Genomic DNA, 26,694 nt, shown 5'->3' with positions numbered 1-26,694 from the left:
CCAGCCCTGCACCAGCACGTGTCAGACAACATCATCCGTGCCCTGACCAACGCCGTTTCTGACAAGGTCCACCTGACCACGGACACGTGGACGAGTGCTGCCGGGCAGGGCCACTATATATCGCTGACGGCACATTGGGTTAACTTGGTGGAGGCTGGGACAGAGTCTGACCCTGCGGCTGGTCATATACTGCCGACGCCGAGGATTGCGGGGCCTACCTCGGTCCAGGTGTTTCAGGCCTACTATGCCTCCTCCTCCTCCCACCCCTCCTCCACCTCCTCCTCCGAACTACCATCCGTGGGCATGGCGCCATCAGTCGCTAGCTCTAGGCACAGCAGCAGTGCCGTCGCTAAGCGACAGCAGGCGGTGCTCAAACTGCTGAGCCTAGGCGATAAAAGGTACACCGCCCAAGAGCTATTACAGGGCATCAGGGCGCAGACTGATCTGTGGCTGGCACCGCTGAACCTGAAGCCAGGCATGGTTGTGTGTGACAACAGCCGTAACCTGGTGGCGGCTCTGCAACTCGGCAGACTGACACATGTGCCATGCCTGGCCCATGTGTTAAATCTGATAGTTCAGCGTTTCCTCAAGACATACCCCAATCTGTCAGAGTTGCTCACGAAGGTGCGCCGCATCTGTGCGCATTTCAGGAAGTCCAGCACAGATGCTGCCACTCTCAGGGCAGCGCAGCGCCGCCTCCAACTGCCCGCTCACCAACTGTTGTGCGACGTGCCCACGAGGTGGAATTCAACACTGACCATGTTATCCAGAGTTTACCAGCAGCGCCGAGCGATTGTAGACTGCCAGATGTCAACTTCCACCAGAACTGGTAGTCAGGTCAGTCAGCTTCCTCAAGTCTACAATGAGGAGTGGACGTGGATGTCTGATATCTGTCAGGTGCTGAGTAACTTTGAGGAGTCAACACAGATGGTCAGTGGCGATGCCGCCATCATCAGCCTCACCATCCCGCTGCTTGGCCTGTTGAAAAACTCTCTGATCAGCATGAAGTCGGAAGCTTTGCGCTCGTCACAAGAGACGGGGGAAGAAGATTCCCTTGTTGATAGCCAAAGCACCCTTAGGTCTGTTTCTCAGCGCATATCGGAGGAGGTGGAGGTGGAGGAGGATGAGGAGGAAGAGGAGAATGTTGGCGAGACACAAGAGGGGACCATTGTTGAGTCCTTCACTGTTCAGCGTGTATGGGCAGAAGAAGAGGAGTTGGAGGAGGAGGAAATGGACAGTCAGGCCAGTGAGGGGAGTGAATTCTTACGCGTTGGTACTCTGGCGCATATGGCAGATTTCATGCTAGGCTGCCTATCCCGTGACCCTCGCGTTCAAAGAATTTATTCCAGCACCGATTACTGGGTGTTCACTCTCCTGGACCCACGGTACAAGCAAAATCTTTCCACTCTCATCCCTGGAGAGGAAAGGAGTGTGAGAATGCATGAATACCAGCAGGCCCTGGTGCACAAGCTGAAACAGTATTTCCCTTCTGACAGCGCTAGCGGCAGAGTGCGTAGTTCTGCGGGACAAGTAGCGAGGGAGAGTAGGCGAGCAGGCAGCTTGTCCAGCACTGGCAGGGGTACGCTTTACAAGGCTTTTGCCAGCTTTATGTCACCCCAGCAAGACACTGTCACCTGTCCCAAGTCTCGGCAGAGTAGGGCTGATCTTTACAGAAAGATGGTGAGGGAGTACGTAGCTGACCATACCATCGTCCTAAATGATCACACAGCTCCCTACAACTACTGGGAGGTTCTTGCCTGCCCTGCCGCTAGCGTCTTGTCCGAGCGGGTTTTCAGTGCAGCTGGTGGCATCATCACCGATAAGCGTACACGCCTGTCGACTGACAGCGCTGACAGGCTGACGCTTATTAAGATGAATAAAGCCTGGATTTCTCATAATTTCCAATCTCCACCAGGTGAAGGAAGCTCAACCTGAATAATTTATCCACTCCTCCTCCTCCTCATTTTCCTCCTTCTCCTCCTCTTTGTACAGTAAAGCAGAGGAAACTGGCTATTTTTTGACAGGGCCCACTGGCTCTAGCTATAGTACTTTATGCATTTAATTTTTCTGGAGGGCCACCTACCTGCTCCTCTGGTTTGAAAACTTTTTTGGACTGCCACATACAGGCACTGAATCTATTCCATTTTTTCTGGAGGGCCACCTACCTGCTCCTCTGGTTTGAAAAGTTTTTTGGACTGCCACATGCAGGCACTCAATCTATTCCATTTTTTCTGGAGGGCCACCTACCTGCTCCTCTGGTTTGAAAAGTTTTTTGGACTGCCACATGCAGGCACTCAATCTATTCCATTTTCTGGAGGGCCACCTACCTGCTCCTCTGGTTTGAAAACTTTTTTGGACTGCCACATACAGGCACTCAATCTATTCAATTTTTCTGGAGGGCCACCTACCTGCTCCTCTGGTTTGAAAACTTTTTTGGACTGCCACATACAGGCACTCAATCTATTCAATTTTTCTGGAGGGCCACCTACCTGCTCCTCTGGTTTGAAAACTTTTTGGGACTGCCACATACAGGCACTCAATCTATTTCATTTTTCTGGAGGGCCACCTACCTGCTCCTCTGGTTTGAAAACTTTTTTGGACTGCCACATACAGGCACTCAATCTATTTCATTTTTCTGGAGGGCCACCTACCTGCTCCTCTGGTTTGAAAACTTTTTTGGACTGCCACATACAGCCACTCAATCTATTTCATTTTTCTGGAGGGCCACCTACCTGCTCCTCTGGTTTGAAAACTTTTTTGGACTGCCACATACAGGCACTATCCAAATTAAATTGTCTCCATAGCAGCCTCCACACGTTGTCTCCATTGCTACCTCCAAAAGTCGTCCATATAGCTGCCTCCATACATCGTCCCTTTATCAAACGAGGTGTGTCAGGCAGAAATTTGGGTTGTTTTCATGGATTCCACATCAAAGTTGTTAACTTTGTCGCCACCCAGCTGTGTTATCCACAAAATATAGTGGCAAACTTTTATCATTTACCAATATTATTTCAGCGCTTCTTGCGCTTCTGTTTACATTCCCCTCACCCGCCATATCCTAAACTTATAAGAACGCTACTACACTTGATCTTATACAAAAGGTTCTTAGAAGTGCTGTTTGGGGAGTAGCCTAGAGACAGGGGCTTGGATTGGCGAAAGCTCGCCTGGCAGCGGAGCGCCAGCTCCATGCCAAGATCCAACTAACATAGTTTTAACTGCAGCACCTTTAATCTACTACTAGTTCACTGCCTCCATACATGGTCCCCTTATCAAACGAGCTGTGTCAGGCAGAATTTTGGGTTGTTTTCATGGCTTCCATGTTAACTTTGTCGCCACCCTGCTGTGTAATCCACAAAATATACTGGCAAACTTTTATCATGTACCGATATTATTTGAGCGCTTCTTGCTCACCTCATTTGGTTCCTCTCTGCCACCCATTGGTTTGAAGCCTGAGTCCATTTAGGGTATGTCGCCATGCCACTCTCTAGCCTGCCGCTGCTGCCGCTGCCTCTGCATGCCGTCCCCTATAGTGTCAGGGTCAATTATTGGATGTTTTAGATGCTATCTAGCTTCATTCTGTCACTCTGTCATGGCCATGCTGTTGCCCATAGTTTTGGCATAATGGTGCGATTAAGCAGCCTCAGAGGCATCCATGTATGCTGCCCCTGCTGTTTCCTGTCCATTTCCGTGGTGTTTCCATCCTTTTCTGAGGTTCCCAGGTGTTTGGCCAAGCTTCCCTGTGCAGAGCCTTGGTCCCCTTGAAAAATGCTCGAGTCTCCCATTGACTTCAATGGGGCTCATTATTCGAGACGAGCACTCGAGCATCGGGAAAAGTTCGTCTCGAATAACGAGTACCCGAGCATTTTAGTGCTCGCTCATCTCTAGCTGTAGCTCTTCTGTTTTTACACTTGCAAATCCATAATACTGGCCTCATTTTATATGTTTTTATTGTATTTTAACATAGGAGATCTAACTATTTCAGTGTGGTAACACAAATATGTAACTTCCAATACTTTCTATTGCAATATTTCATTATAATAAACTTCAAAAGAGGTATACGTTGTGCCAGAACTTATTTATTTTCATATACACATAGTGGGATACGGTAAGTATTCAGACACTTTTAAATTTCTCACTGTTTATTTCATTGAAATCAATTGATGAGATCAAAAAAGTTATTTTTTTTTTGCTCATTAATGTACACTCTGCAGCCCATTCATGACATACAAAAACCCAAAATGTAGATATTTTTGCTAATTTATTAAACAAAAAAAGCTGAAATATCACATGGTCATAAGTATTCAGACCCTCTCATATTTAACTCACGTGGTGTCCATTTCCTTCTGATCCTCCTGGTGATGATTATAGTCCTTCATTGGAATCCATTTGTGTTTAATTAAACTGATTAGACTTCATTAGGACATACCTATCTATGTAAGACCTCACAGCTCACAGTACATGTCAGAGCTCAGAGAGAGAATTTGCAAAGACAGAAAAGGCACAGATCTGGCCAAGCTTTAGAGATGCAGTAGGGAGATGAAAGAAAATTACACAAAGTCAACAAAGTATGGTGAAGGAGCATCAGGATATGAGGTGTTTAAGGTTGCAGGGACAGGAAGACTGGCTGCAATTGAAGGAAAGATGAATGCGGAAAAGTACAGAAATATCCTGGATGAAAACCTCTTCCAGTGTGTTCTGGATCTCAAACTGGGTCGAAGGTTCACCTTCCAACAAGACAATGACCCTAAGCACACAGCTAAAATAATAAAGCAGTGGCTTCAGAACAACTCTGTAACCATTCCCAGCTAGAGCCCTGACCTAAACCTAATAGAGCATCTCTGGGGAGACTTCAAAATGGCTTCCACCAAGGTTCACCATCCAACCTTAGGGAACTATATAGGATCTACAAGGAAGAATAGCAGAGGATCCCCAAATCCCAAGGGTAAAAACTTGTTGCATCATTCCTAAAAACTCTAGAGGTGCTTCTACCCAATACTGAGCAACTATTATTGAGCAAAAAAACCTAAATACCAATTGGCTGCAATGAAACAAAGAGTAAAAAATTGAAAGGGGTCTGAATACTTTCCACACGGACTGTATATAAACATATATTTATTTGGTGGTAGGGTGCTAAATGTTGTCTTTTTCTACATTTCTTCTGTTATTTAAGATACATATAGACATTAAGCTTGTACCCTTACAATGTACAACTGAAAGGCAATGTATACTAATAAAAATAATATAATAAAAATCAATGACCCTATCCATACAAGTGGATTAAGTCAAACTGTATCTAGACAACTAAAATAATGTATTTTAAATTCCTTGGGAATCCATGCTTACATTTTAATTAGAGCTTTGGGAATCTTTGTGACATGTGACATTTTACTTGGCTTCCAAAACCAATATAAACATTTTTAATATAGTTATAATACATTATTTATGTCATTTATTTGCTTACACTGTTTAGTGATGATGAAAATTATAATCTTGATTTTGAATTATTATTTTCATAGATCCTGTGTCATTATTTTCCATATGTTTTGCTCAGCTAAAAATAAACTATTAACCTATATTTGCATATCACAGGAAAAAAAACGTGCAAAATATCAACTCCATAGAAGGAAACCTGACCCAATTCCAAAGTCAGATTCACATCTTTCAAATTATAGATCTAAAAGCATTAGCACACTTTAAAGATTGGCATGGCCATAAATCTAATTTCCATATCAATGCCAGCCAGACTATTATAATTTCACAATCAATTCTGCAATACATACATAATGTGAATACTCAGAATGCTATAATGAGATAGTCCAGCTTCTAAATCAGGAGCCTTCAGTAAGCTCGGAAAATAAATATGCAAATATTCTTTGTTATAATAAATCTGTTGGTCACTATAATCAGTGTAATCAATTATACTAAAGACATGGCCTCAGTATTTTAGGAAATGATAATTGATAGACGAGAAAATTCAAATCATGTTCTGTTTTATACGTCAGCAAGAACATTTCCAAAATCAAAAGCACAGAGGATTTTCATTTGCATAGTTTGGAAAGCTGCAAATATCTGTTGGGGATGGTTTTTGCAGTTACTCACAGGCTGGATTCATATTCAAGGAGAGATATGATCTAAGCCCTCATTCACACGGGCGTTGGGAGACGTATATATGGCTGACGTATATATGTCAAATATACATCCCCCATAGGACGACAATGGGCGCACGGTGCTGTATGGAGCAGTGTTTTGCAGCATACATGCAGCACTGTACCGTCCTGTAGCCAGGAGAAAGATAGGACATGTGCTATCTTTCCCCGGAATATTGCACCATTACCCATGTTTCTTTATGGAGAGGGGTGGGGGTGAGTGGCGCTCATCCCCTCCTCCTCTCCCTGGCACAGACGTTTGCCGGGCGTGCTATAGTACGACGGGCACACATTAGGCTAAATGCACACTTATGTGTGCCTGCCGTATCGTAGCCCGGCAGGCACACATCGGCACAGGCGAGAGGAGGTGGGAATGAGTGCCGCTCACCCCTGCCCCTCTCCATAGAGAGACATGGGGTACTGCGCCGTATTCCGGGGAAAGATAGATGCTGCACCATACCACTCCTGTATGGCCCAGTGCGCCCATTGCCGTCTATGGGGGACGTATATACATTCTCCCATACGGCAATGTGAATGTATCCTTAGCGGGAATTTAGTGCTACATGAACACAACTGTATTTGGGGGCCTTAAGATCTCTTGGGATTGCATATGGTCACATTGTGGTGAGGCAAAGTGCATTCACAGTGTGTCAGCACACTGTGAATATGCAGAGTGGCTAGAATGGAAAATATAGAGCAGGTAGTGCTCATGTCCTATGGACATTGGTGTGTATAAAGAAACTAAACTAGTTACTATTAGTACAAATATATACAGCTTTTCAACACTACTAGCGCACAGTACATTACACCTTTTAAATCTATCTCTATATCTATTCTGAATCTCTCTATATCTATTTTAATTTCTCTCTCATTTTCTGAAGTCCAAAATATGCTTATTTACTTTCAATAAACATGGCACAAGGTGAGTACTACATTTAGTTTTTTGTGACAATTCTCTTCTATTCACTTGAGTAACAGCCCCCATTTCTCGTAGATAACAAAATAATGACATTTCTGCTATGCTTGTAAGCAGTAACTATAGAGCTCAAACTGTCCAGAATTAGAAAAAAAATTTGTCAGGGCTTCTGTGCCACACCAGGGGTGTGTGAAGGGGTGTAGAAAGGGGCCAGGGCTGGTCGTTGTTGGCACGGCTTGTGGGAAGTGGGCCGGCATGGGGCGTTCCTGTCCTTACACTTGCACATTCTCTGCAGCTGGCTGAAATAATTTCTAATCCAGGTAGGGCCTGGAATAGAAATAAACTGAACAGAGGCCCCCGCCGGATACATTAAGAGGTTGGAACACATTTTGAATGAAAGAAAAATCAGGATGATCAAAACCTGAGAAGGAACATGGTGACACCAGAAGACTGGATACTTTGGCTACAGTAAGGATAGGAGGCAGAGAGCAAAAAGAAAAGGGTCACAGTCAAAGTGTATTGGACAAATTGACTCTCAGCTGTAAGCATATTAGAAACTCTTTCAGCCGAACTCCTCAGGATCAACAAACTACTCTTTGCTCCAAGTTGTCGTGAAGATATGAAATATACTTCAAGCCCAGCAGTGCATGTTGAGGTGCCCCGCACATGAAAAACAGGAAGCACTAATTTATTTGTGGCAACGCATTTCGGGCCAGAACACGGGCCTTCATCGGGCTAGAAGTAATTTTCTGAGCACCTGACACCTCAACACTACTGTTCTAAATGTATAAGTAAAATAATGAGAATCCTTTGAAATTCCTCATATTTCTGTGATCATTACCAGTAAAATGCGGAGTGGCTGTTTATTGATTGTGTGCTGGCTGGATTCCACAGACTGAACACTGCGCTAAGGACCTGACTCTGAGCATCACAGTGATTTATTATGCAGAGTCCCTTCTTACCCACTGAACAACACCATACTGAAATCATGATCAGAATTGTAGTGTAAAATTAATAAAATACAATAAAACTGTTGTTTCAACTGTTGTTTCAACTATCATGTACAACTAGTAAAGATGCACTCAGCGTACAGTAAAAGTGATTGTACTTCTTTAATAAACTTTTCTTCAGAAGAAACAGTTGCCTTGGGAAACCAAGTTTTATGTTTTCTAACTAATAAACTTTTTTTTGCAGACGTGGACAACAGACGGAAGCAAAACTGAGAAAAAATGGAAAAAATACACAATGCATTTACTACAGAGATGGAACACACACACCAGTGTAAATTTGCCCAAAGCCTGGTAACTGAAAGTTCAGTTTCTTTCAGGGGAAACCAGTTTGTGTAAGACATGCTTTATGGTTCACAAGAAATTTTAACCAAGATGGATCTGTGTTTAATATCCAATTTAGCCAATTACTTGTGTCATCAGTGACTTATGCACAAAATATCATAGCCACTGGCCTACAGTAGTGAACTGACCAAAAACACTACTTCAGTTCTGGCCCTTGAAGACCTGGACTTATGAAAGTGCAATGGAGAGATTCAAAGGTGCTCAGTTAAAAAAGCATTTAATCAGTAACTGACCTAATAAGCCACTACCAGTGTGTTGTGAAGCACATTAGCAGCTTTTCGTACATGTCTGTTTCATGGCTGAGTGTGTCGGCCGCATCTTAACTTCTGAAGTAAGATAAAATTGGATGTTTAAAGTCAATGAGGCGGAGAGTTTAGCACTAACGACAAGTTCTCCATGCCTAAGAATGCCTCCTTTCTGTAATAGACAGTTCTGACAATACTAGGGACAAAACTAACCACTGCTCCTGAAGTCTGGTGCATGATGTCAATCACAGCTGAAGAGGCATTCTGAGGCCGAGAGAGCTTGACTTCAGTGCTAAACTCTCCTTGACCAAATACATCCAATTTTATTTTTGCTTTAGAATTGATTTTCTGGATTCCACCACACGTGATCATGAGAGAAACATGAGCTAGAAGCTGTTAACCAGTTATGCAAAAAAAACCTGTTAATGGTTATACTGTATGGTCATACACCTTTTAATAGCATTCCAAGCATATGAGTTAGAAACCTGTTACCACCTAATACAGGTGGTCCTCGACTGGAAACAGGACTTACAGAGGGTCTCTATTTACATTCGGACCTCTCTGCCCGCTGTGACCTCATTTGAAGATGTCTGGATGCTTTACCTTTGTCAAAGGGGTAAGGTGTCTGTAATGAAGTTTTTTTTAGTAATCCTTGTTCCCATGGCAGAACACCATTTTGAAAATCTGGAGTTACAATTATAAAATATCACAGTTCTGACATGCATACAAATTCAACTTAAGTAGAAATCTAAAAAACCTATCTTACACTGCCTGCAATGAAAAAATTCTCATAGATGTTCTTGCTTGTATGCACACATTCCATACAGATATAATTAATATACCAGAATATAACATTTGTATTTGCAGAAGATTCAGCTGCATCATGTATTCAGTAATTGCATTCAGCTGAAATTATGTTATATATTTAATGAGTTGGAGATGACTTACCACATTCTCACTGTTTTATCATTTCCCAAAGTTTTGACAAAGGCAGTAAAATGTACTCCATGCAATTATTTCAAACTGTACTTATTTAGATGGATGAAAGAACCATTCACTGTTTGATTAGAAAATAAACTATATTCTACCCGATATTGCCAAGATGTGAACTCATTCATTAATTTCAGACTAATAACTAAATCTGATAGTTTCAGCTGACATTAACTTCTCGAATATTTTGCACACATTAATTCTGCAAAAATGGATTTGAAAGTTTGAAAGCCATAAAATAATACAAATGTTTATGGTTCTAAATTTTATTTTAATAAACATTTTCTGAGATTGAAGGATCTCTGCATTGTTTGAAAACATACAGGGGCACATTTACTAAGGTCCTTGCACCAGTTTTTGTCAGACTTTGCACGTTCTTTCATGTGCAAACTGCTTGCACATGTATTTAAGAAGTGTCTGCGCCACATATGTGTTGCACACGACCCTTTTGTGTTGTGGCTGCACTATTCTTCACGCAACACAAATGTTGTCACTGCAGGGGGCTAGGGTTCTGGTGCATAGCTGAACTGCGTGCCGCATTTTTGCAAAGTCTGATGCCCCATGTTAAAGGTGCACCAAAAAAGTTGGTGCACTCTAAAGGAGCAGTGCAAGGAGCTCCAGATTCATGAAGAACGGGCACCACAATTCATGAATCTGGCGCCCTTTGCACATTACACAGAGTGCAGTTTGCACTGTTTTTGGTAAATATGCCCCATACTGCCTGTGAAAACAAGTAGGATGTAATATAGAGCAATAAGGAAAACTATAAAACAAAATATTGGGAATTCATCTACATTTCGGCACAACCCCTATTGATGGGTAGTGAACTCATATTATAGGGGTTGCTTGCAGTGTAGAGAACGTGTTCTTTCTTGAACCTCAGCTATTCTTACTGAAGCCAAAAATGCAACAAATTACTTTGAAGATGCTCTACATGCCAAAATATTTTATTCTTCTGTGCTCCGAGATAAAGCTTTGAAAGCATCCTTTTGGCAGAGCATTGGACTTGGTTCCATAAATGTACAAATAACATATTTTAAACAAATACAATTGGAAGAAAATTGGAATGGAAGATTTTACTTAAACATTACTAGACAATTCAGCTTGGTATTCCACACTCTTTTGTTGCCAAATGGCTCGGAATTCTTAAGTGCTCATATAAAAACAATTTCACAGGTAATGAACAGCATGGGGAGGTGAAATGATTAGATTCCTATTTAAATTCATGAATTTCACAACAGACTGAGCTACAGAACAGTTTAGTAAATAGTACAGGATTCCTGCACATCTAGCGTACATGAAAAACCAATTTTTCTGATTGGACAATGCGTTTCATATTCTATTTCATACCTACAGGTATCTCAGACTAGAACTACTGGAGATAACAGCAATATATGCACTGCTCAAAAGAGCATTATTTACTCTACAGCAGTAATGATTTACCTAAAAATGTTCAATGATAAGTCATAGCAATTTCACAAGTTTGTGCTTCAACAAGTCCAAATATTTATATGAATATGCGAGTACTTTATTGATGTATGAGTGACATGATAAGCCATATAGAGGATAACCCGTGCACCCCCAGTGCTCGAGATCGATTGTTTTGTCTTTTGCAATAAAATGTAGATATTTTTTGCATTCCCTTGCCACTACATTTGGATGTTTTTCAAAAATAGACATATAATCCTACAACCCCCCCCCCCCCACCTTGTGAAGCATTGTATATGGTGCACACTGAGCAATCATACATGTTTGAAGGTTTGTTGGGAAAGCAAATAGAAGTATTTATGACAAATGTGACAAGCTAGGGATAAAAAACAACTACATCCAAAATTTTAAGTCCTTTCATTTACATACTGTACATGGCCATCAAAAAACAACTGAGACTTGGAAGAAAAAAAAATAGAAGTGTGATCACCTGGAGCCTTCACCATTGTCGGTTTGTATTGTATGGATAGCAAAGAGCACTGTGTAGAATACCAGTAAAAAAAAATCACTTCAGTATACCAGAATTTGGTGTATATGCCACAGGAAAAACATAGGGAATTGAATAGAAGCCAATACATAAGGCAATGGAACAATAGAAAATATTAGGTGAAAGACAACAGGTTAACGGTGGTTTCAGGCTAAAAATGATAAGCTAAAGAAAGCCCCTCTAAAACAGATTAGTTTAGACTGTTAGATCAGTTAGTTGCTCTTAGCAAAATATGAAACACGAAATAGAAATCTCTGTTATCTTGGTACTGACTGAACTATATCACTGCAACTGAACTCCCATCCAAATAAAGGGGCGCTGATCCGCAGTAACCTAGTTGGACCACTACATTCAGAATGGAGCTTTTCCATTCTCTATTTATGAACTGTGGATCTGTGGGCTGCTGGTTGTAAGATCCACTAAGATTTTTTTCTGTATGTCTTCAATATGTTAAGCCATGAAAACCCCCGTAAACAAGTCAGACAATAGAACTTTAAATTGGAAAGCAACATTTTCTAGTTCACATTCTCACAATTGAACTTCAGATGCACCATAGTCATATCTTATCAACTTTATGTTATCAGAAGATTTGACAATAAAGACCATACAGTATTTACAAAGCTGAGTGTAAAGTACACGGCAGTCCATGTGGCTCTTGTCTGCCATCTTTGTCACTATTTAATTATCACTGGAAAACTTTCAGTTTAGGTAATAACATTTACAAATTAGCAAGTCATCTATCAAACTTGAATCTGGAAATGTATATGGGCTTAGTATAACCATAATGCATATAAAATAAAAATCATCTTCTAAAATAACCAATTTGATGTATTATATTAAATCAATAATTTTCAAAACAGCTAAACCTCATTGATATGACCATTCAGAACTGGATCAAAAAATGTGGCTAGAATAATATCTGGCCTAAATAATGGGATGTATTTTGAAAAAGCCATAGTTGTTATTTTCTTACATGGTTCAATAATTACTCTTAATGGCTAATAAAGATTTACTTAAAAAGAAGCCTTCAGAAAGTACATTTTAATTTCGCCGAAAAGCCCTTAATTACGTAAAGTATAGAAAAACTCTCTGGCCTACCTGGTGAGTTGAGCAGTCTGGACATCTTGCAAGAGTAGGAAATATACTGTTCACATTTTTCAGCACTACTTGTGATGGAGGAGATCTGATCCATTGATGCATTGTAATTCAGTTGTACCACTACACGTTTTTCTTTGCTTGCACCTGGTACTGATATTTCAGGCTTCACATCATGGTATAAGGTTGTCCATACTTTATCCTCTGTGGAAGTGAAAAAATAGCTGTGATATTTAAAGGTTATGATTAGTTTTACTGAGCCATATAGTACTTTGTGGACAAATACTATTGTTCAACTTGTTTGCATGGGAACCTGTGGATTTCAAACACGATGTTGTGTGTGGTTTCCAGACTTATGGGTAATTATATATCATACTCAAAATGACAATTCCAAATTATTATGCTCAATATAAATGGTCATTTGTTGAATTTGCAGCATTAGGAGGTCACATTCACTTGAATCAAAAGGTATTTTAATCCGAAACATCCTAACAGGCCAAGTTACATGTAACATAGGACCCTTCTTGGATATCACCATCACAGTTCTTGCATTGAATTTGTGAACTTGTGAGTTTTTGGAGAGCTTCTGCTTGAATTTCTTTGCATGATGTCAGAATAGCCTCTGAGAGCTGCTGTTGTGATCTCCCACCCTCATAGATCTTTTGCGTGATGACAGTCAAAAGGTTCTCTATAGGGTTGAGATCAGGGTAAGATGATGGCCACACCATGAGATTCTCTCCTTTTATGCTCATAGCAGCCAATCACACAGAAATATTCCACGAATGCAAGAATTGTGATGGTGATGTCAAAGAAGGGTCTTATGTTACATGTAACCTGGCCAGTTAGAATGTTTTGGATTGAAGTAGCTTTTGATTTCAGTGAATGTGACCTCCTAATGCTGCAAATTCAACAAATTACCATTTTGAGTTCTTTACCACCTAAAAACTTCAGGGTTGAGGGTGAGTTCACACATTCAGTTTCTCAGAGTGACGTTTTAGGTTCTCGTTAAAGAATAGCTGAAACTGTTGGTCTCTGTTGTAAAAAAAGAAATGAGAGAGGGACATACTACAATACAAAGAATGGGGCAGATTTACTTACCCGGTCAAGGTCTTCCGGCGATTCACTAAGGTAGTGCACCCGATGTCCACTAGGTGTCGCTGCTGCACTGAAGTCCGTCGGAGTTCACTGGAGTTCACCAAGCTACCTTGGGTGCAGGTAAGTGCGTCTCAAGCAACACTTTTTTTTAAAATACAGAGATTTTTCTGAATCCATCTGGTTTTCTTACGACCACGCCCCCGATTTCCTTCACATGCATGCCGGCACCAATACACCACAATCCAATCGCGTGCGCCAAAAACACGGGGCAATTGAGGGAAAATCGTCGCAAAACGGTAAAATTTGTGTAACACGACGGAAAAATGCAATTCGGGCCCTTAGTAAATGACCCCCAGTGTGTTTTCCATCGATTGCTTCCAACTCATGATTGGCACCACTTAGTAAGTGGTGCTTCATCTATTAGTTCTGCTTTGATGGGATAGTTAACAACCTTGATGACTAGTTACCTACAGGATGAGGCAACAACAAAGAGACCATATATCATCTCAAATCTGTTTGACAACAGCTTTTTTAGACTCTAGCAAAAGTTTTCCTTTGATTCCCATCGTACACCTAATGCTGCTTTTAACTTTCTTATTCTACAATGACATTTTTAGTGCCTTGGTTTAAATTGCCCATAGTGTTAATGACATTGCCAGTGTGGTATTTTGTGAAAGTCTTAATTACTACGTGTATAGGTCCTTGCTACATATTTCAGGGCCTTTTTTCAAATCACAAAGTGAAGATAATGTACCATAGAATTGCTAATTCCAAACACGTACTAAATTCATCTTGGTTCAGAAAACAAAACTGCAACAAACTCTGCTCATTATTTTGTTGGTCATTAAGTAGAGAAGTTGTAAATATGGCCCTAAACAAACCCTGGGTAAACTTTTTCATTACAGTAACCACATTATGTAGTCTCTGGGAAATAAGTGAATATTTAAGCTTATTTTGTTCTCTGAGTGAGGTACTTGCTTAGCAATGCAGATGAAAACATTGCCAAATAACACGACAGCTACTGTATGTGGGGAACCGGATCCCCTTGTGAGTTAGCAAATGTCATTCTCTGCATGGAGACCTCTGGATCATCATGAAGAGATCTGCAATGTCATTGACTGTGGAGCAATCCACCTGGTCTCACACAATGAGGTTATCACTTGATATTTTCTCTTCTCGTCTCATTTGCTCACACAGTCTCATGAAAGCTCAGTAAATTACCATACACAATGTGCCTGTGTTTTCGAATAAACATTGAATCTTCGGAAAACTGTTGAAATTATACAATGTAGAAAAAGAACGTTTTTTCCTTTCCAGCTGCTCCATTTTCTGAATCAACAACTATAATACATGATTATAATACAATATTCAAACTTAAATACAATATTAAACTTTGTACATGTAAATATATACATACATATACACGGTAGACCACTATTGTATAAGCTTCCTGAAAATCCTCTCAATGTTCTGGCTCAAAGTTATCAGGGTTTTACATACAAATTAGATGTTTGCTATAATTATATAATTTCTGTGCTACCCAAACCCATTGCCATGACTTTCACATCCCTGCACTGTCTGTTATGAACATCCCACTTTCCAGTATGATATGAAAAGGCAGCTGCCCGACAGATTTCAGTCACTACCCCCTGTGTTTTGGCCATGCAACTTTTGAGAAGATTTGAACAGTAATATTCTGTTCAATATTGGCTATTTAATGAGCACTAAACTTTTGATATTGGGAGGACAACTTTGGCAGGCAAATATTGTTATGGGGTACTGTGGCTGTAACTTATTACTAGGGGTATTTTATCTGACACACAATGTTATGGAGCACCTGTGTCAACCACACACTATTATAGGAGCACTTATGTCAGACAGTTTTAGGGGCATTTATGACTTGTCCATTATGGTGGCAATTTTCCCTTCCAAATTCTGCTTTGGAAAATATGAGCACCGCAACCAGTGTAACATTTGTGGGCATCCTGACAACACACAATGTAATGGAGAGTTATGAGATTGCTTACCTAAGCACTACCGTATTTTTCGGCCAAAAAGGCTCACCTCTAATAAATGCCTGCTAATACATCTAGGTTCATATATAAGGCACACTGGAGTGTAAGGCGCAGGGTCAAATGCAGTACCTAAAAATGACCAGCAGTTGGCAGACCTGTGCACAGTTCAAGCCAGCTACACTTCCCGGGAAACTTGTCTTCAGCGTGTCAGATAGCTCCGATCTCCGAGGTATGGGCTGCTGGGGGTTAATTCAGGGTGATGCAGCAGGGGTTAAGCGGTCTCCCTCTGCCCTTTCTCCTTCCCTCCTCAGCCAGGGTGTTATTCCTGTGGGGTTCCCTGTGGCTCCTTCTCTTTCCCCTGTTACAGGGCTGTCAGGTATGGGGGATTTCTTACTGATGATGATGATGATTGCCTCGTGGTCGGCACTATGGCGGCTCCGGTCTCTCCATGCTAGGGGAGGGCAGGATGGGCACAATGTTAGTTGTGGTGCCAGGGCACTTCAGGAGCTAGGGACCCTGTATACTGTGTGGGAAGGTGCAGGAAATTTCTGGGATGGAGCTATTAAACACTGGTAAATGTGCAGTACATCTTGTCTGTAGTACATTTCTGTATAAGTTCATATATAAGGCGCACTGGCCTATAAGGCACCTTATAGGCCAAAAAATACGGTATCCTTCACTATCTCTGTATGGAAAATGGGGCAGCAGAGACAATATCCACATGAGATTGCAAAGGGAGGTCAAAACCGCAATCTAATGTTTAAAGAGTTAAAGTAGGTGCCACCTCAGACTGATGCCTGCTCACACCAAATGGGAAGTAACATTTACTACTGATAGCAGTGTCTACAGCTTACAAATATACTGGTGGCAAGGGGTTTTTTTTAGCTTGCTTGGGGCATTGGGAATGAAATAAGATTAGATTAGTTTTTATTGTTTTATATTTAGTTAGATTATTTTTAGAGAGTAGGGAGTATATGGTATGTGTAGATGGGTATATGGTATTAGGGATCATTTGCATATTTGTTGCCATCAGATTTTTAACTTTAACTCAGCACAATTGATGGTTAAATTGATTCAAAGATGTCAATGTTAGGTTTATCAAACTTATATGTGGTATTTATGTGAATGCACACTTTGTCGTATATATTTTTATAGTTATACAGAAGGTCCAAGCAGCAACCAAGAAACCTCTGTTGGTGTTTTTCTTAAACTGACCCTGGTATGTCAAGTGATGATCCTTTCTATGGTGCCCTCACTCATATTTTGATGATTAAAAAATGGTAATATTTTCTGTTAGTATGTTTTTAATATTAGTAACCACAGAGGTAGGATGCAGCTTCATCTAATCTAACATACGTCATGCTATGTTATTTGATGATTCACATGCGGAGGCTAGTTTATCGTGTAATACCCCTCAATGCTTTTTTCCTGAAGTGAATGGGAATATATGGTGTGCTTTCCTTACTGGCTTTTAACATTAATGCTACACAAAACTCTAATGGTCAAAAACTGAGACAAAACTATTACTAAATAATTGATAACCTTTTGAAGGATTGCTTTTCATTATAAGGATACTAGGAGTAGGAATAGGTTTTCAGGCTGATGTTTTTGTGCTATATCAATAAATAAAAGGTCCAGAAAGTGTTTGTTTTAATGCAGCAGAAGGTTTCTATAAGGCCCATCTATATTATTGTGCTGTAACTATACCCACATTGGACATTTTACTAAAGTTTAAGTTTTCCATTGACACCCATACAGATGTCATGGTCGGTGCTTTTATGAGCAATTAGTTCCTTTTCATATCACAGTTCATAGCACTTTGCTTTGCAATAATATTGTAGGTCTTTTGGGGACAGCTAAGAGTCAAAAGCACTAAAGTGAATTGGTTTAAAAGTATCCAATTCCATTACCGAAAAAAAGTGCTGCTAAGCAAAAGAAGGGTCAAGGAGCTGTACATCACACAATATGATGAAAACTTTCAATGTAATAGTTCCACAAATTTAAGTTTAGTCCACAAATATTGTGAAATGTCCTACCTTTTATTTTTAGTTGATGACACTGAAAATTGAATGCAACTTAAACATTAGGATGAATGTATAATGACTGTATGGAAAAAAATGTTGCCACTTTCTAATGGCACCAGCATTTTGTAGAGGGTTGTTGCTCTTAAAGACCTAATTGAGGACCGACAATCATTCCCAAGATGGCAGCATTCTATGTCACTGCTAATTTAGTGCAGGTACGCGGCAACTGCAATTTAAATGCAATTAAAGTGTTAACAGGCAGGGGGGAGGGTGGTTGAGCTGCACCCAGTTCTGAACTTCTAATGAAGTTGGAGGTTGGGTCAGGGGGACCCTAAATAGCAAAGTTTGGCACAAACCCAAAGTTAGCAGTTCGGATCTGCTCAGCACCAGTGGTGGGGATGGAAAAGGTTTGGTGTTTTGTTTTTATTTTAGCTTTTTTTATTTCATCCAATTGGTCAAGTAAACTCTATTTGAGAGCTATTTTTCCCAGATTTTTAAAATTGATTACCCATCCTTGAATGATTCTCCAGTGAATGCTGCGTCAGCTACATGGGCATTTTACTAAAGGTCATATGTAGAGATGAGCGAACACTAAAATGCTCGGGTACTCGTTATTCGAGACGAACTTTTCCCGATGCTCGAGTGCTCGTCTCGAATAACGAACCCCATTGAAGTCAATGGGAGACTCGAGCATTTTTCAAGGGGACCAAGGCTCTGCACAGGGAAGCTTGGCCAAACACCTGGGAACCTCAGAAAAGGATGGAAACACCACGGAAATGGACAGGAAACAGCAGGGGCAGCATGCATGGATGCCTCTGAGGCTGCTTAAACGCACCATTATGCCAAAATTATGGGCAACAGCATGGCCATGACAGAGTGACAGAATGAAGCTAGATAGTATCTAAAACATGCAATAATTGACCCTGACACTATAGGGGACGGCATGCAGAGGCAGCGGCAGCAGGCTAGAGAGTGTCATGGCGACATACCCTAAATGGACTCAGGCTTCAAACCAATGGGTGGCAGAGAGGAACCAAAGGAGGTGAGCAAGAAGTGCTCAAATAATATCGGTACATGATAAAAGTTTGCCAGTATATTTTGTGGATTACACAGCAGGGTGGCGACAAAGTTAACATGGAAGCCATGAAAACAACCCAAAATTCTGCCTGACACAGCTCGTTTGATAAGGGGACCATGTATGGAGGCAGTGAACTAGTAGTAGATTAAAGGTGCTGCAGTTAAAACTATGTTAGTTGGATCTTGGCATGGAGCTGGCGCTCCGCTGCCAGACGAGCTTTCGCCAATCCAAGCCCCTGTCTCTAGGCTACTCCCCAAACAGCACTTTTGTATAAGATCAAGTGTAGTAGCGTTCTTATAAGTTTAGGATATGCCGGGTGAGGGGAATGTAAACAGATGCGCAAGAAGCGCATGATGCGCATGGAGCTGGCGCTCCGCTGCCAGGCGAGCTTTCGCAAATCCAAGCCCCTGTCTCTAGGCTACTCCCCAAACAGCACTTTTGTATAAGATCAAGTGTAGTAGCGTTCTTATAAGTTTAGGATATGGCGGGTGAGGGGAATGTAAACAGATGCGCAAGAAGCGCTGAAATAATATCCCTAAATGGTAAAAGTTTTCCAGTATATTTTGTGGCTTACACAGCAGGGTGGCGACAAAGTTAACAACTTTGATGTGGAATGCCCTGTAATAGCTCTTGGGCGGTGTGCCTTTTATCGCCTAGGCTCAGCAGTTTCAGCACCGCCTGCTGTCGCTTAGCGACGGCACTGCTGCTGTGCCTAGAGCTACCGACTGATGGCGCCATGCCCACGGATGGTAATTCGGAGGAGGAGGAGGTGGAGGAGGGGTGGGAGGAGGTATAGTAGGCCTTTGAGACCTGGACCGAGGTAGGCCCCGCAATTCTCTGCGTCGGCAGTATATGACCAGCCCCAGGGTCAGACTCGGTCCCAGCCTGCACCAAGTTAAGTGTAGTAGCGTTCTTATAAGTTTGGGATATGGCGGGTTAGGGGAATGTAAACAGATGCGCAAGAAGCGCATGATGCGCATGGAGCTGGCGTTCCGCTGCCAGGCGAGCTTTCGCCAATCCAAGCCCCTGTCTCTAGGCTACTCCCCAAACAGCACTTCTAAGAACCTTTTGTATAAGATCAAGTGTAGTAGCGTTCTTATAAGTTTAGGATATGCCGGGTGAGGGGAATGTAAACAGATGCGCAAGAAGCGCTGAAATAATATCCCTAAATGGTAAAAGTTTGCCAGTATATTTTGTGGATAACACAGCAGGGTGGCGACAAAGTTAACAACTTTGATGTGGAATCCATGAAAACAACCCAAATTTCTGCCTGACACACCTCGTTTGATAAAGGGACGATGTATGGAGGCAGCTATATGGACGACTTTTGGAGGTAGCAATGGAGACAACGTGTGGAGGCTGCTATGGAGACAATTTAATTTGGATAGTGCCTGTATGTGGCAGTCCCAAACATTTTTCAAACCAGAGGAGCAGGTAGGTGGCCCTCCAGTAAAATGGAATAGATTGAGTGCCTGTATGTGGCAGTCCCAAAAATTCTTCAAACCAGAGGAGCAGGTAGGTGGCCCTCCAGTAAAATGGAATAGATTGAGTGCCTGTATGTGGCAGTCCCAAAAATTCTTCAAACCAGAGGAGCAGGTAGGTGGCCCTCCAGTAAAATGGAATAGATTGAGTGCCTGTATGTGGCAGTCCCAAAAATTCTTCAAACCAGAGGAGCAGGTAGGTGGCCCTCCAGTAAAATGGAATAGATTGAGTGCCTGTATGTGGCAGTCCCAAAAATGTTTCAAACCAGAGGAGCAGGTAGGTGGCCCTGCAGTAAAATGGAATAGATTGAGTGCCTGTATGTGGCAGTCCCAAAAATTCTTCAAACCAGAGGAGCAGGTAGGTGGCCCTCCAGTAAAATGGAATAGATTGAGTGCCTGTATGTGGCAGTCCCAAAAATTGTTCAAACCAGAGGACCGGGTAGGTGGCCCTCCAGAAAAATGGAATAGATTGAGTGCCTGTATGTGGCACTCACAAAAATTGTTTCAAACAGAGGACCGGGTAGGTGGCCCTCCAGAAAAATTAAATGCATGAAGTATAGCAAGAGCCAGTGGGCCCTGTCAAAAAATAGCCATTTTCCTCTGCTTTACTGTACAAAGAGGAGGAGAAGGAGGAAAATGAGGAGGAGGAGGAGGAGTGGATCAATTATTCAGGTTGAGCTTCCTTCACCTGGTGGAGATTGGAAATTCTGAGAAATCCAGCCTTTATTCATTTTAATAAGCGTCAGCCTGTCAGCGCTGTCAGTCGACAGGCGTGTACGCTTATCGGTGATGATGCCACCAGCTGCACTGAAAACCCGCTCGGACAAGACGCTAGCGGCAGGGCAGGCAAGAACCTCCAAGGCGTACAGCGCCAGTTCGTGCCACATGTCCAGCTTTGAAACCCAGTAGTTGTAGGGAGCTGTGTGATCATTTAGGACGATGGTATGGTCAGCTACGTACTCCCTCACCATCTTTCTGTAAAGATCAGCCCTACTCTGCCGAGACTGGGGACAGGTGACAGTGTCTTGCTGGGGTGACATAAAGCTGGCAAAAGCCTTGTAAAGCGTACCCTTGCCAGTGCTGGACAAGCTGCCTGCTCGCCTACTCTCCCTCGCTACTTGTCCCGCAGAACTACGCACTCTGCCGCTAGCGCTGTCAGAAGGGAAATACTGTTTCAGCTTGTGCACCAGGGCCTGCTGGTATTCATGCATTCTCACACTCCTTTCCTCTGCAGGGATGAGAGTGGCAAGATTTTGCTTGTACCGTGGGTCCAGGAGAGTGAACACCCAGTAATCGGTGCTGGAATAAATTCTTTGAACGCGAGGGTCACGGGATAGGCAGCCTAGCATGAAATCTGCCATATGCGCCAGAGTACCAACGCGTAAGAATTCACTCCCCTCACTGGCCTGACTGTCCATTTCCTCCTCCTCCAACTCCTCTTCTTCTGCCCATACACGCTGAACAGTGAAGGACTCAACAATGGTCCCCTCTTGTGTCTCGCCAACATTCTCCTCCTCTTCCTCCTCATCCTCCTCCACCTCCACCTCCTCCGATATGCGCTGAGAAACAGACCTCAGGGTGCTTTGGCTATCAACAAGGGAATATTCTTCCCCCGTCTCTTGTGACGAGCGCAAAGCTTCCGACTTCATGCTGACCAGAGAGTTTTTCAACAGGCCAAGCAGCGGGATGGTGAGGCTGATGATGGCGGCATCGCCACTGACCATCTGTGTTGACTCCTCAAAGTTACTCAGCACCTGACAGATATCAGACATCCACGTCCACTCCTCATTGTAGACTTGAGGAAGCTGACTGACCTGACTACCAGTTCTGGTGGAAGTTGACATCTGGCAGTCTACAATCGCTCTGCGCTGCTGGTAAACTCTGGATAACATGGTCAGTGTTGAATTCCACCTCGTGGGCACGTCGCACAACAGTCGGTGAGCGGGCAGTTGGAGGCGGCGCTGCGCTGCCCTGAGAGTGGCAGCATCTGGGCTGGACTTCCTGAAATGCGCACAGATGCGGCGCACCTTCGTGAGCAAATCAGACAGATTGGGGTATGTCTTGAGGAAACGCTGCACTATCAGATTTAACACATGGGCCAGGCATGGCACATGTGTCAGTCTGCCGAGTTGCAGAGCCGCCACCAGGTTACGGCCGTTGTCACACACAACCATTCCCGGCTTGAGGTTCAGCGGTGCCAGCCACAGATCAGTCTGCGCCGTGATGCCCTGTAATAGCTCTTGGGCGGTGTGCCTTTTGTCGCCTAGGCTCAGCAGTTTGAGCACCGCCTGCTGTCGCTTAGCGACGGCACTGCTGCTGTGCCTAGAGCTACCGACTGATGGCGCCGTGCCCACGGATGGTAGTTCGGAGGAGGAGGTGGAGGAGGGGTGGGAGGAGGAGGAGGCATAGTAGGCCTGAAACACCTGGACCGAGGTAGGCCCCGCAATCCTCGGCGTCGGCAGTATATGAGCAGCCCCAGGGTCAGTCTCGGTCCCAGCCTCCACCAAGTTAACCCAATGTGCCGTCAGCGATATATAGTGGCCCTGCCCGGCAGCACTCGTCCACGTGTCCGTGGTCAGGTGGACCTTGTCAGAAACGGCGTTGGTCAGGGCACGGATGATGTTGTCTGACACGTGCTGGTGCAGGGCTGGGACGGCACATCGGGAAAAGTAGTGGCGGCTGGGGACCGAATACCGAGGGGCGGCCGCCGCCATGAGGTTGCGAAAGGCCTCGGTCTCTACTAGCCTATAGGGCAGCATCTCCAGGCTAAGCAATCTGGAGATGTGCACATTAAGGGCTTGGGCGTGCGGGTGGGTTGCACTATATTTGCGTTTCCGCTCCAGCGTCTGGGGTATGGAGAGCTGAACGCTGGTGGATGCTGTGGAGGATCGTGGAGGCGACGATGGGGTTTTTGGGCCAGGGTCCTGGGCAGGGGGCTGACTAGCAGCTGACACAGGGGAAGGAGCAGTGGTGTGCACGGCCGGAGGTGAACGGGCTTGTTGCCACTGAGTGGGGTGCTTAGCATTCATATGCCTGCGCATACTGGTGGTAGTTAAGCTAGTAGTGGTGGAACCCCTGCTGAGCCTGGTTTGGCAAATGTTGCACACCACAGTCCGTCGGTCATCCGGTGTTTCCTTAAAGAACCTCCACACTTCTGAAGATCTAGCCCTCGCCGCAAGAGCCCTCACCACGGGAGCTTCACTAGTTGACAGTGGCGCTGATGCACCAGCTCTGGCCCTGCCTCTCCGTCTGGCCCCACCACTGCCTCTTCCAACCTGTTCAGGTCGAGGACTCTCCTCCGTCTCAGAAGCACTGTGTTCACCCGGCCTCTCAACCCAGCTTGGGTCTGTCACCTCATCATCCTCCGATCCCTCAGTCTGCTCCCCCCTCGGACTTCCTGCCCTGACAACAACTTCCCCACTGTCTGACAACCGTGTCTCCTCATCGTCGGACACCTCTTTACACACTTCCACTACGTCAAGAAGGTCATCATCACCCACAGACTGTGACTGGTGGAAAACCTGGGCATCGGAAAATTGCTCAGCAGCAACCGGACAAGTGGTTTGTGACTGTGGGAAGGGTCCAGAAAACAGTTCCTCAGAGTATGCCGGTTCAAATGGCAAATTTTCCTGGGAGGGGGCAGACTGGGGGGGAGGAGGCTGAGGTGCAGGAGCTGGAGGAGTGGGGATTTCGGTGACATGGGTGGACTGCGTGGAAGACTGACTGGTGGTGGACAAATTGCTCGAAGCATTGTCAGCAATCCACGACATCACCTGTTCGCACTGTTCTGGCCTCAACAGTGCTCTACCACGAGTCCCAGTAACTTCAGACATGAACCTAGGGAGTGTAGCTCTGCGGCGTTCCCCTGCTCCCTCATCAGCAGGTGGTGTCTCACCCCGCCCAGGACCACGGCCTCTGACCCCTGCAGTAGTTGGACGCCCACGTCCCCGCCCTCGTCCTCTACCCCTAGCCCTGGGGTTAAACATTTTTAAAATGAGAGTTATAACTTTTTTTTTTTTTTTACTTTTTTTTGTTTTTTTTGTGTTTTTTTGTGTTTTTTGTTTTTTTTTGTGTTTTTTTTTTTTTTTTGAGTTTTTAGAACCAAACAATCCTATCCTATTGCTATGGCTATTTTCTAGCCAAGTATCAAAGGAAGCACACTACTATGCCAGATGAGATGACACTGAGTTATTGCCTAATAGAAATCCAACCCCTACTGAATTTTGCCACTTCAGCCTTTGCTATGGATATGTGCGCCACTAAGCGCAGAACACAGCGGTCGCAAGTCTCACTACAAATTGCTCAGAATTGGCAAGTACATGCACTGCAGAAACTAAAGCCACCAGCAGATCAACCAGAAATCAAATATATAGAACGCTACTGTAGGCTTCAAGAAGCTGTTTGTATTCTCCTATGGCTATTTTCTAGCCAAGTATCAAAGGAAGCACACTACTATGCCAGATGAGATGACACTGAGTTAGTGCCTAATAGAAATCCAACCCCTACTGAATTTTGCCACTTCAGCCTTTGCTATGGATATGTGCGCCACTAAGCGCAGAACACAGCGGTCGCAAGTCTCACTACAAATTGCTCAGAATTGGCAAGTACATGCACTGCAGAAACTAAAGCCACCAGCAGATCAACCAGAAATCAAATATATAGAACGCTACTGTAGGCTTCAAGAAGCTGTTTGTATTCTCCTATGGCTATTTTCTAGCCAAGTATCAAAGGAAGCACACTACTATGCCAGATGAGATGACACTGAGTTAGTGCCTAATAGAAATCCAACCCCTACTGAATTTTCCCACTTCAGCCTTTGCTATGGATATGTGCGCCACTAAGCGCAGAACACAGCGGTCGCAAGTCTCACTACAAATTGCTCAGAATTGGCAAGTACATGCACTGCAGAAACTAAAGCCACCAGCAGATCAACCAGAAATCAAATATATAGAACGCTACTGTAGGCTTCAAGAAGCTGTTTGTATTCTCCTATGGCTATTTTCTAGCCAAGTATCAAAGGAAGCACACTACTATGCCAGATGAGATGACACTGAGTTAGTGCCTAATAGAAATCCAACCCCTACTGAATTTTCCCACTTCAGCCTTTGCTATGGATATGTGCGCCACTAAGCGCAGAACACAGCGGTCGCAAGTCTCACTACAAATTGCTCAGAATTGGCAAGTACATGCACTGCAGAAACTAAAGCCACCAGCAGATCAACCAGAAATCAAATATATAGAACGCTACTGTAGGCTTCAAGAAGCTGTTTGTATTCTCCTATGGCTATTTTCTAGCCAAGTATCAAAGGAAGCACACTACTATGCCAGATGAGATGACACTGAGTTATTGCCTAATAGAAATCCAACCCCTACTGAAATTTCCCACTTCGGTCTTTGCTATGGATATGTGTGCCACTAAGAGCTAAACACAACGGTAGCAAGTCCCCCTGCTAATTCCTCACAAAATGGTAAAAGATGCAAATTAAAATAAAAAAAGTAGAACGTTATTGTAGCCCTAAGAAGGGCTGTTGGGTTCTTTGAGAATCACTCCTGCCTAACAGTAAGCTAATAGAACACCCTAACGCTTTCCCTGACCAGCAGCAGCTCTCTCCCTAGCGGCATCCAGAGACAGAATGATCCGAGCAGCGCGGCCAGCGGCTAGTCTATCCCAGGGTCACCTGATCTGGCCAGCCAACCACTGCTATCGACGTGTAAGGGTACCACGTCATGCTGGGTGGAGTGCAGAGTCTCCTGGCTTGTGATTGGCTCTGTTTCTGGCCGCCAAAAAGCAAAACGGCGGGAGCTGCCATTTTCTCGAGCGGGCGAAGTATTCGTCCGAGTAACGAGCAGTTTCGAGTACCCTAATGCTCGACCGAGCATCAAGCTCGGACGAGCATGTTCGCTCATCTCTAGTCATATGCATTCATCATGACATAGTCTGTTTGCAGCTAGTTCCCACTCTCGAGGGCCGAGATGCAATACTAAGTGTAGCTACTACATCCTCCTCCAACCCAATACCCACTGATCTGAAAGTTATTTAAAGTATATAAAAAAAAATCATGGAACACTCTGTGAAGCCTTTGTCATTTAGCAATACAATCTATTATATATAATGAGCCATGTGGTATCTGAATGCAAAAGTAATGACACAAGTACAAGTTTTATTAGACAATTGATTTTTCATTTTGTTTCCACGTTATCCTACCATTACCATGCAGATGATTTGTACACTATAAACTATTACATTAATGGTGTAAATAAAAATTTATCTGGAACAATGCA

The 26,694-nt window shown here is 43.5% G+C and overlaps 1 protein-coding gene across 1 annotated transcript in view; it reads right to left on the bottom strand.

The window, feature by feature from the left end:
* The window catches only part of CNTNAP2 (contactin associated protein 2), a 1,040,519-nt gene that overhangs the window by 316,172 nt on the left and 697,653 nt on the right, over positions 1-26,694 (bottom strand). The window contains exon 13 of the mRNA XM_072153374.1: positions 12,723-12,923. Coding sequence (XP_072009475.1) covers positions 12,723-12,923 — 201 coding nt within the window. The remainder of the gene's footprint in view (positions 1-12,722; positions 12,924-26,694) is intronic.

This window comes from Engystomops pustulosus, chromosome 5, assembly GCF_040894005.1.
Source record: "Engystomops pustulosus chromosome 5, aEngPut4.maternal, whole genome shotgun sequence".
NCBI classification, from domain to species: Eukaryota; Metazoa; Chordata; class Amphibia; order Anura; family Leptodactylidae; genus Engystomops; species Engystomops pustulosus.
The sequence above is the reverse complement of the archived record's forward strand: the minus strand, read 5'-3'. Positions and strand labels throughout refer to the sequence as shown.